This window comes from Aphelocoma coerulescens, chromosome 8 (genome assembly GCF_041296385.1).
Source record: "Aphelocoma coerulescens isolate FSJ_1873_10779 chromosome 8, UR_Acoe_1.0, whole genome shotgun sequence".
In the NCBI taxonomy this organism is placed as follows: Eukaryota; Metazoa; Chordata; class Aves; order Passeriformes; family Corvidae; genus Aphelocoma; species Aphelocoma coerulescens.
In genome coordinates, this window is record NC_091022.1 from 14,853,011 (window position 1) to 14,865,098 (window position 12,088).

General features: G+C 40.5%; 1 protein-coding gene across 9 annotated transcripts in view; it reads left to right on the top strand.

The window, feature by feature from the left end:
- DPYD (dihydropyrimidine dehydrogenase) overlaps window positions 1-12,088 on the top strand; it is a 366,543-nt gene that overhangs the window by 175,219 nt on the left and 179,236 nt on the right. For 8 of the 9 annotated variants that reach the window (XM_069022646.1, XM_069022644.1, XM_069022647.1 and 5 more), the window contains 2 exons: window positions 1,775-1,944; window positions 3,579-3,789. In XM_069022646.1, the coding sequence (XP_068878747.1) occupies window positions 1,775-1,944; window positions 3,579-3,789 (381 nt within the window). Of the gene's footprint in view, window positions 1-1,774; window positions 1,945-3,578; window positions 3,790-12,088 lie in introns of those variants that run through there. The other variant, XM_069022648.1, reaches the window with a different exon arrangement.

The following is a 12,088-nucleotide window of genomic DNA, read 5'->3' on the forward strand; positions in this document are numbered from 1 at the left end:
GAATGTAGCAATGTAGCACTTGTGTACTGTAGGTCACCTGTCTGTATGAGGATCTATATGTGATCCACATCTTTCAAAATAGTGCAAAGTAGCACTCTTGATTTGCTAGCATATGTGATATATGGGGTTTTTTATGTTAAATCTACAATGGGAAAAAGGATGAACTTGGAAGAACTAACCTTTTCTGATTGACAGTAATAGATACCTCTTTGGTGTTGTCTGTTAATTAACATGGTCTCTTTTACTTAATTTTCCTAGTGTCTGTCTGTAGCTATAGCCACCTTTTGCTCTCAAAGCCATGGAGTTTTAAAATAAAATATACACATACTACATCCTACTCTATCCTCCTTTTTTCACTATGACAGTTATCTAAATAATAGACATAATAGACTTATTCATGGTAAAATACATATTCTGCCTGCTTATTAATTCTGAATGCCACTTGTTAATATACTTTCCTCCAAAAAGGGTTCCCCTTGCAGATACACAGATGTGAATTTACCTTGGGAGTGTGTTCCCTAGAGCAAAGAGGGCTGCTCTGACTGATCCCTTCTAGACTCTTACTCTAATGGCACTCTGAGCTGCCATTCCCCTGCTTCACTTGTGCTTTTTCCACTGCTCAATTTGTATGAAGTACTAAGTTCATTAAAAATAAATGAGAATAGTTTAGAGAGAATTTTAGACTAAGAATCCTATTAAATAAACACCATATACATAGGGAGGGAAAATTACAGCATTTTTTATACATTAACCATTTTTCAAATGGAGAGAGAATAGGTGTTGTTTCTCACTCTGCTTGTATTTCTAAATTAAAAGCATTGTTTACTTCAATAATACTTGTGTTCCACAATTACATGTGAAAATCTGCTGTAGTAGGATATTTGAGTTAAAGTACAGTAGGTAAATGGCCAGCTTAGTGCCTCCTGACTGGAACTGTCCTGGGCTCATGGAGAATATGGCTTTGTATTATTTATGTCATTCTTTTTCAACTTACAACCATTTGCCTAATCAACAGTTAGTTGTACTTAAACATGTGATAAAGTGCAGTCTCATCCAAGGAACAGACACAGTTCAGTTTTACTTAAGTATTTCTATTTTAATTGAATCATCAAATACAAGCTGTAGATGATAACCTCATAATGTTGTTGTTTCCTCCATGTAACTTTTTACAAATGATTTGTAGAAAGCTACTGTAGGTTAAACATTTTCTGCCAATGGAAGAACTAGGAATTACTGTAACAATATTCTTTCTCTTCATGTTCAGCTGTTGAATAGCCTTTGAGAATCATGTCACAGCCAGAACAGTGTCAGTGCTTTATAGAAATCTGACTGAGGGGACTGATGTTGGTACACTATTACACAAAACTATCAACAACTGGTCATCTTTTTTTGTTTGTTTTGGTTTTGGTTCTTTTTTAACTGGGAGGATAATGAATCTGATGAGAGAGAAACTTAATTTTTGAATAAAAAGATCTCACAATTCTAGTTTCAACCTGATAGGACCCACAATCCTAAAAAAAGGTTGTCATTTGAGTTCTTCCTCAATAAAAGATGCAGCTGCTTAGAGTACTGACTATGAAATTATGTATATGAGCATATCTTAAAAGGGGGAATAAAACTGTCTTTCAGTGGAGCAGAATAATTTGATAGTGACACTCCATGCTTGGAAACTGTAAGATGCAATTTTACACTGCTTTGAGTACAAGTACCTTTTGAGCTGTCATGCAGAAATGGTTTCTCTACTCGAAAATGGGGTTTTCCTTTTATCTTTCAGGGATGTGTGCCTGTCACTCTCCGTTGCCATCAATACATGGAACTGTGATTGTACTCGGGGCAGGAGACACTGCTTTTGACTGTGCAACATCTGCTCTGCGCTGCGGAGCTCGTCGCGTGTTTGTGGTCTTCAGGAAGGGATTCACTCATATCAGGGCTGTCCCAGAAGAGGTAAAATGGAATAGCAGCATTTCTAAGAAGGCATTTTGGTTATTTCTATGTTGTCTGAAAGTGTACTATAGATAGTTAACAGACATCTCCTAAAGGTTTTGTTTATAAAAATGCTCTTAAAATGTATGAATGTTTATTAAAGATCTGAGGCTCACTTTGTGTACTCTTTATTTAAATAATTTTCCACTGTTGTATCTGTTTCCTGACAAGTCAGAGAGATGCATTTGCAAGCAGGGGGTAGAATTTCTTGTAAATTAGAAAATGAACTAAAATTTTTAATCTTGGAATCAAACAGCCACTAGAGGATTGCAGATGGCTCTTCAGATCATGGTTAGATCCTGGAATGATACCTTCTGGTTGTTGTTTAAGGAATCTCAGTGATTCTGACATTGCCTTTTGAGCCTATAAAAGGCTTTCTTTCTTTCCTTTCCTTTCTTTCTGGTAAAAAAATTACTTACAGTGATTTTGGCTTTGAATCACTGCCAGTGACATTGAAGCAATGATATTCATCACATATTTTAGCATTTAGTCTAATGTTTAGTTTGGCTTTGGACTTCGGCATTTATCAGGTCATCTGGACATTTTGAAACTGATTCTCCTTCCTCAATTTATATGTACTACAGGAGTTTTTTTTCAGATTATGTTTTCTTATTTTGGTGGTCTTTTTCTGTTTTCATTTATTTGGTACATTATGCTTTTATATACCTGAGGATAGCAGGCCATCTAATACATCTTTATCATGAGATTTATGGTAGTTGGTCATCTGTTTCTAGAAGGTGGGCACCTTAGATCTTCCCGAGGGGAAATGGAGCTGCAAAGAAAGTAACAGAGGATTTCTTGGTGCATGATTTACTTCTGTTGCACTTCAGTCAAGAGTTCTAGACACAGTGGGATTATGGAAGCCAGTGCACAGACTCGTGTCTATTCAGATTCTTACTATAATCAGTTGTCACTCTGAACCAAAATCTTTGGTAGAAGCCTGGGTAAATTTCTAAAAGTTGTCAATGTTGGTACTCGTCCAGTCATGCAGTGGGCCTAGAAAACAGTAAAATAAAAGCAGATTCATTTAGTAATGGCCATGCTAGAATCATGTCGGGTGGGATATTACACATTCAAAAAAGTTCTGGTGTAAAATAGAGACAGTCATATTCTGAAGGCAATTGACTTAAGCAGTTTTACCACAGCAGAGATTCAGAAGATCTTAAGTCTGGATTGTCACTCAGAAAACTGTTGCTTTTTAAAAAATCCTAAAATCATAGTAAATACAAGTCTGGGCATGGACTAAGTTAATACTAGGCCATTTCTTAAAACACACAGATAATTACGTAAGTGAAGTCTTTTGCCCTCAAAGGAGTTAAACATACTCAAAGTAATGGAACAATAGTAAAATATATTGGAGAAATATTTGCCTTGAAAATTTGCCTACTGACCCTGCTTGATTTAATAGCATGAGAGGCTCTGAAGCTGACAGTAAGGTGACTTTGTATGTACTGGACACTGCTGATTTCTACCATAGAAGAATCCATGGTAGCCTCTTCAGTCAAAAAATATTTTCTGGTTGGTTTGCTTGGAGTTTTTCTTTATGAAAACACAGCATAGTTAAAGTTATATATTTTATTGCTTCTACTCTACAGATGGAACTTGCAAAAGAAGAGAAGTGTGAATTTCTGCCTTTCCTCTCTCCTCGGAAAGTTGTTCTTAAAGGTGGACAAATTGTTGCTATGGAATTTGTTCGAACTGAACAAGACAGTGATGGAAACTGGAGAGAAGATGAGGATCAGGTTGTCCGTCTGAAAGCCGATGTGGTGATCAGTGCCTTTGGCTCCATTTTAAGTGACAATAAAGGTACCCTAACTAATGCAAATACTGATTGTTATTTTAGCTGCAGCCATGCCCTGTCCTTCGACAGTTTTGTGAAATGGGTCTTGTGGAGGTTACGCAGCTTGTGACTGCTGGTCCTCTTACAGGAACTTGTCCTTCAGGCACACCTATTAGAAAAAATCTTGAGGGTCTGGTAACTAGGCAGTTCTCTGCATATTGCTGTGTAGAGCTGGAACTCAGCATAGAAGTACAGTTCCAGCATATATTTTTCTTCTCAATGCAAGTGGGATCTCAGAGAAACTCTTGGGAATTTCTTCTGGTCTCATTAATTAACTCTAGAGAAACTCATTATATTACATCTTTAAGCTGAACTGATCTGATCGTTGCGATCTCTTTATTTTTTTTTTTTTTTTTAACCTAGCAAATTAAACAGGAATTGAAACATTCATTATTCTGGTTCAGCTGGTCTGGGTATTACTTCTTGTGCATATATGAGAGACTTTTTTCTTGCACAATATTTCTTAGTTGCACTTTACAAGGTTTAGTCTTAAAAATTAGCAAATACTTAATTCTGTATTAAAGATACAGAAATTGGCACATTGATGACATTTCAGAGATTGGACGAATTGTCTGCATTTAGCAGAGAGATGAACATGCAATACAGCTAAGAACATGGGAACTGAGCAAGATTTATAGAGTGTTCTCTTCTAACACTAGGTTAGACTTAGAGTTCAGGCAAATACACTGAATGTGCCTCAAAAGTTAAAAACACTGACTCAGCAGAAGACACATTGATAAAATGAATAGGTCTTCAGCTTGGAGACGGTCATGTAGGTTAGCAGGTTCTGAAAGCCTTAGTGATCAATGTGCCTGCCTCTCCAGGGCATGGTCATGCCAGCCAATTAACCTATGACATGTTGTCATGGTCCATTGGGTATAAATGCTCTGACAGAGGACTTGGCAAGTGCGTCACATTGCACAAGACCAGAAAATTTGGTATTCAAAATTTCTTAGCATAATGTGCTTTTGTGAATCTTTGCAGTCAAGGAAAAAGGTAAATCTAAAGTGATCTAAGCAGGCTCTAAACCTGAATGATGTACTCAGCACTCCCTGCTCAACATCCAGTTGTATAGAATGGTAAACCATCATGCAACCATGAGAAGAGTCTAAACCCTCTCTTACAGTAAAAACAAGGATCAACCTGGTATTTTGAGGAACATTATCTTGTGTGTGCTACTATTGCTTTGGGATAGTTTCTTGCATCCTAGGCTGTTTCTAGATAGCAACTGCACCCAGCTACGTACAGTGCTGATTACTCAGGGCTGCCTCCTGCCCTGCCACTGCCTCCTGCTCTGCAGGGCACAGGAGGTGCAGGCTGTGTCTCTTTGAGAGAACAGACTCCCATTCCTCTTGGAGCTGTATTGCTGTGGAAAGACTCCGGCATTTGTGTGGGTCATACTTCAGGGCTCAGTCTAATTTCCAGGAACCAAGGAGAAGATAATTTAAGATTTAAGAGATTCGTTAACTGCTGTGATAGTGCGGCATTGATTGACTGAGAATTTTGGAAAATTATTTTGGTGTTGTTTTTAAAACCCTGTGTTTAAGGGTTTTGGAAGGTTTTCTAGCCCCTCATGTGGTAAATCAATATTAACCTATGCAATCAGTGTATTTTGTTGTGATTCATAGACCCTATGATACAGGAGTGATTCTGTTTTCTCCCACATTAAAAATTACCTCAGTTAAAAGACTGAACTTACTGTGTTGCTTAGCCTTAATACTGTGCCAGTCTTGTATTTCCTAGGGTGCATTCACAGTCTAAATTAATTGTTGAGAGGTTTTTAAATAGGAACATAAAATGGGAGGGGAACAAAGTCATGCAGTGAGCTGATCATGAGAGAAGAGAGTCATTTACTTTGGGGGTGAGCAAAACACCTCAGTTTCACGCTGTATATTGGGTGAAACTGCTGTTAGAAAAGCAATCAAAAAGGAAAAATGCAAGTCATTTGTTTTGGATGTTGTGAAAGTGAAAAGAAACTAAGACTTGAGTGCATAAAGTGCTTATTTTGAGCATACCATTTCAGTTGCTTTTAAGTCTTTTTTTTTTTTTTTAAGCTATCTTAATGGAAGTCAAATTTGCTTTTCACCATTGAGCTGGATTACAACCAAAACTCCAGACTACCTCAGTGTATGTAACAAAAAGAAATGAAAAAGGAAAAAAACACAGCACCAAAACGTCTTATCTTCTTAGTGCTTTGTTGTGGATTTTTGTTTGCATGGTTCATTGTTTTTTCTAAATGAAGCACACTTCTGTATTCAAGAGATGAAAATATTCAGGTATTCCCCATCAAAAGATGGAGATGAAAATATTGGAGGTATTCAAATCTGGACAATGCCATGAGCAAACTGATTTGACTTGGATCTTGATCTAACTTTGAATGGAATGGACTAGGCGACCTCCAGAGGGCCCTTCTAGTCTCAATTATTCTGTGACTGGGTGACTCAGGTGCAGGTTGAATAAACATGTTAATTGCTGCTCATACAAAGAGCTCTATTAATTGACCTAATTCATAAGGCACCTCGGGGAACTGCAGATGCAGTATTGGTATGGGCTAAGACAGCAGGTTATGTCCTATGAATGCTGGTTCTACTGATACAAGAATAAAGAAAATACTGTCAAAACCAAAGCGATTAAAATTAGACAGCCCCAGTTCAACAAAGTGTTCAGGGCAGCTTTGATGCTCGTGTTTGAAAGTTTTATGAGGAGCCATAAGTGTGTGGGTGACAGCAGAAATAGCTCAAAGGTTAGAAAGTTTTATCTAGTCTATTATCTTCAACAAGATGTTTCCTATTCTTGCATGGTAACTATTAAATCTGCAAATGAGATTCCATGCATTCACAATAGGTATTTAGTCTTTTTTATTTCTTTAAAATAAAATGTTGATTGTGTTTTTAAGCAACAGTTCTAGTGGTTATTCATCCTCCCATTGGTAATCATATAAATGCATCACTTACTTAAAAAAACTGACTCCTAGGTTCATTTTATGCTCCTGAAGTTGCTTATAGACGAAACAGGGGAGGTGCCTTCTAGACTGTTTTAAGAAGGTTACCATTTTATTAAAACCAGTAGAACAGCCCAACAAATTGTTTAAATCCAGCTACTGCAGATGGAATAAGAAAAATGTTTTGCTTCTTGAAAAAAATTTTTTTGCAAGTACAAGCTGCTTTATTTTAACTGCAAAGCTTACCAGAGCCTTCAAGCCATCATAACTGACCCACAAAATTAAAGCGCTATGAGAGGAATTTTGTACTTTTCCTCCGGTTCCTGCTTTTTTGCGGTTTGTTATTTTTGAGGCCTAAAATGTATTAGTGAATTACTGAAATACCTTCTGTCACCATTCCAAATTGCAACTCAACATACACAATTGCAGTTCTGTGTACTCCCTCACACTGTTTTCAGCCTCTACATCCTACTTAACACCAATCCACTTGGTTTTAAAGTCTGAACTTTGAATAACCCTTTTCTAATCTATTTCCTTCTGATTAGCAAAGGGAACGATTTTTTTGAGACATTCATTAACTACTGTGATAGTGGCATTGATTGACTGAGAATTTTGGAAAATTTTTTTGGTGTTGTTTTTAAAACCCTGTGTTTAGGGGTTTTGGAAGGTTTTCTAGAACCTCATGTGGTAAATCAATAATGTGGTAAATAAATAATGGACTGCAAAATTTTGGAACAAATGCCCTTGTTCTGATTTATTTTCATGAATTTCCAAGGAGAACCGTGGAGAAGGTATGGAAAACAGTGCTCAAAATGCACTGCAAAATTCAGTGCAGAACAAGGGACTAAGCTAGAATAGGGAACTGGCAACCTAAGTTTAGTTTGATGCTCTGTTTATCAGGCAGCAGTAAAGAGGAAGAATTCCCATGTAACCAGAACACTGAATCTTAGCATGATAATGTCTATTTTATTTTCCTGGAGAGGTAAAAAAGAGAAATGCAAAAATATCCAAGAAAACTCCAAGTACCGCCTTTGTAAAAAAACCCCAGAAATAGTAAGTTATTTGTGAACCAAAATATGATTTATGAAAATGTTGGTAGTAGCTAGCTCTTGCATCGTGACTGAAGAGCAAAACTTTATTTCTTAATTCCAGGAATCAGTCACAACTTTCAGATATTTTGCTTTTGCTTTTAGTACAACTGTCATCTTGCTTGGAAACTGCAGCAGCTTACTGCTCCCCTAGAATAGTTCAACATACAGTAAAGATAACTTTTCCCAAGTTGTTTACAATTTTATTCTTTAACCCACTCATACTTAATTTTTATTTCTACAGTTTGAGAAGCATTTTCTAGGGAACAAAGGAAAAGAGGTTTGCAGAGCTCTGACCTCATAAGTGAAAAAGATTTTAGTTTTCCTTTGAACAAATATAGAACTTCAAATGGCACAGAAACCAGGAGTTCCAGAACTTGGAAGGAATGTTGAGTTTCTTTGTACAGCCTGCTCAGACCACTGGGTAGCTTTGACTGCAGAGCACTGAAGCCTTGACTATCTAATGAGAGTAAAGGGGAGGAAGAGAGGCTGTGATACCCCAGCTGGGAATGCCCTGGCATCTCCCTGGTAGCACAGCATCTGCCTCACACCAGCAGGCTTTAAGTCACCAGATTTGTAAAAAAAATTTTATGTAAAACTGAAATTTATATACATTCAAAAGATTCGTATTGAAATAGGTAGGAGTTTTCCTGCTGAGTGATTTGGAATTGGATTTTTCTCCACAAATAGATTTATTGAAGGAGTTCGGGTGCAGCAGTTCCACACTGTCTTTCACACTTTCCCCCCTGGACAAGTTCAGAAACCAGCTGAGGTGGTGAAATATCTGAAAGAGAAATACAATGACAATTCTAATGAGAACAAGCTCCTTGCAGTATGTTGGGCTTTGGCATATGCCTGTCGCACACTGCAGCATGTAATGGTAGAGAGACAGGAAGATAAATCAGCAAAGCCTGCAGATACCCCAGTCACTCAGACTGCAGCCATACCAGACAGCAAGCCCAAACCAGATGGAGAGTCTAAGCCATTGACAGTGGCTCCTGTCACAAGGAAAATACACAACCAAACTGATCGCCCAGTGAAAGATAAGGATAATGCAGGGGAAGGAACCTCAAAAGATGCAGGGGAAGGAACCTCAAAACCACCATCTGACTCAGGCACAGAGACCATTACTGAGTGCATGTCCATAAAGGACCTTCACAGCCTAAGAAAGGACCACACCCGAAGGTCTGATGAATCCATAATAAGTTGGATGGTCCGTATTTGGGATGCTGCAGGTGATGGTGTAATGCTGGATGGCGCTGAAGTGAGGCATTTGGGATCCCTTTCACATGATCCAGTTATTGACCAAGCTATGATAAGGGGGGGGCTGACTCTGACAGTTGCTGGAGATGGGTTTTGACAGGCCTGATTGAAAGATATATGTGTGGAGATGATCTCTACATGCAGCAAACCCAGTGGAAGACCATAGAACAAGGATCCAGAGCCTGACAGAACTAGGGGTGGTAGAGATTGTCTTCACAGATGACCCAGGATTGAGGAGTCCAGACCGGGTCAGAGTTAATCCATTCGTGTGGCGAAAACTCATACGACTTGGGCCACAAAAATACGCTTCTGCTTTAGCAATAATGAAACTGAACTACGGTGCGAATGAGGCCGTGCAGGATATGGCAGTGAAGCTCCGAGTATATGCAGACTCTGTGCATGGCCCAACACATGCAAAAATTGCAGCTGTGGAAACACGTGTGCAGAAAATAGAAGATAAAATGGAGAAGAGTCTCCAGGATATTAAGAAGGAGATCTAAGAGGGCCTTCTCCAAATCTCCAAATCTCAGTGGTACAGATCAGAGATTCCGATACCAAATGCAGATGTTCCCAAGAGAGAAAGTACATCCCACGAAGTGAGCTGTGGGATTTCCTGTGTGACAGTGGGGAAAACATGAGGAAGTGGGGTGGACAATCTACTTCTGCTTTGGCAGCACGAGTGTGTGAATTGAAGGAGCGCAAGTCTCAGAAAGGAATTTCTACCAAAAAGGAAGTAGCTCCAGTTGCCTGTAGCCAAACTGCCGGAAATGATGGAAAAGACGATGACATGTCCGATTCCCATGAAGGAACCTCTAAGATGCAAGCCCGGGGAAAGAAGGATAACTAGGCATAGAGGGGCCCTGCCTCTAGCCAGGTAGAGGCCAGGGAGAACCGTGTTTTTTGGACTGTGTGGATTCGTTAGCCTGGTACATCAGAACCACAAAAATATGATGCCTTGGTTGACGCTGGTGCGCAGTGTACAATAATTCCATCGCAGCATGTGGGCGTAGAATCTGTTTCTATTGCTGGTGCAAGAGGTGGATCACAAGATTTGACCTTGGTGGAAGAGGAGGTGAACCTGACCAGAAATGAGTGGAAGAAACATCTCATTGTGACTGGCCCAGAGGCCCTGTGCATTTTGGGCATAGACTTCCTCCGAAACGGGTATTTCAGAGACCCAAAGGGACTCAAGTGGGCTTTTGGAATAGCTGCTGTGGAGATAGAGGGCATTAAGCAATTGAACACTTTGCCTGGACTATCAGAGAACCTATCTGCAGTAGGCCTTCTGAAGGTGGAAGAACAAAGAGTGCCAATTGCCACCTGAACAGTGCATCGCCGACCGTACCGGACAACTTGAGATGCTGTGATTCCCATCCACAAGATGATCCGTGAGTTGGAGAGCCAAGGGGTGATCACCAAGACCCACTCACCCTTCAACAGCCCCATTTGGCCTGTGCGCAAGTCTGATGGGGAATGGAGATTGACTGTGGACTATCGTGCCTTGAATGAAGTTACTCCACCGTTGAGCGCTGCTGTGTCAGACATGTTGGAGCTCCAGTACGAGCTGGAGTCAAAAGCAGTGGAGTGATACGCCACTATTGACATTGCTAATGCATTTTTCTCCATTCCTCTGGCAGCAGAGTGCAGGCCTCAGTTTGCCTTCACCTGGAGGGGTGTGCAGTACACCTGGAACCGACTGCCCCGGGGTGGAAGCACAGTCCCACCATTTGTCATGGACTAATCCAGACTGCACTGGAAGAGGGTGAGGCTCCAGAACATCTGCAGTACATTGATGATATCATTGTGTGGGGGAACAACGAAACAGAAGTATTTGAGAAAGGAGAGAAAATCATCCAAATTCTCCTGGAAGCCGGTTTTGCCATCAAGAAGAGCAAAGTCAAGGGACCTGCTCAAGAGATCCAGTTCCTGGGAGTAAAGTGGCAAGATGGACGAAGTCAGATTCCCACCGAGGTCGTCAATAAGATCACAGCAATGTCTCCACCAACCAACAAGAAGGAGACACAAGCTTTCCTAGGTGCCATAGGCTTTTGGAGAATGCATACTCCTGAGTATAGACAGATTGTTGAGTCCTCTTTACCTGGTTACCCGCAAGAAGAACAATTTCCACTGCGGCCCTGAACAGCAGCAAGCCTCTGCCCAGATCAAGCGGGAAATCGCTCATACAGTAGCCCTTGGCCCAGTCAGGACAGGACCCGAAAGTGAAGAATATGCTCTACTCTGCAGCCGGGAGCCATGGTCTGTCCTGGAGCCTCTGGCAGAAGGTGTCTGGTGAGACTCAAGGTCGACCACTGGGATTCTGGAGCCGAAGCTACAGAGGGTCTGAAGCCAACTACACCCCAACAGAGAAGGAAATCTTGGCAGCCTATGAAGGAATCCAAGCCGCCTCAGAGGTAATCAGCACTGAAGCACAACTCCTCCTGGCACCCCGACTACCAGTGCTGGGATGAATGTTCAAAGCAAAGGTTCCCTCTACCCACCATGCCACCAATGCCACATGGAGCAAATGGATTGCTCTCATCACACAGCGCACCTGTATCGGGAAACTGAATCACCCTGGGATTTTGGAAATAATCACAAATTGGCCTGAAGGTGAAAACTTTGGTCTCACTGATGAAGAGGAACAAGAACAAGTAACACGTGCTGAAGAAACTTCACCATACAACCAACTGCCATCAGAAGACACACGCTACGCTCTTTTCACCAACGGTTCTTGTCGCATCGTAGGGATGAAACGAAAGTGGAAAGCAGCCATATGGTTTCCACACGACGGGTTGCAGAAACTACTGAAGGAGAAGGTGGATCAAGCCAACTTGCTGAACTCAAAGCTGTTCAACTAGCCCTGGACACTGCTGAAAGAGAGAAGTGGCCAAAGCTATACCTCTACACTGATTCATGGATGGTAGCCAATGCTCTGTAGGGATGGCTAGAAAAGTGGAAAAAAGCTAATTGGCA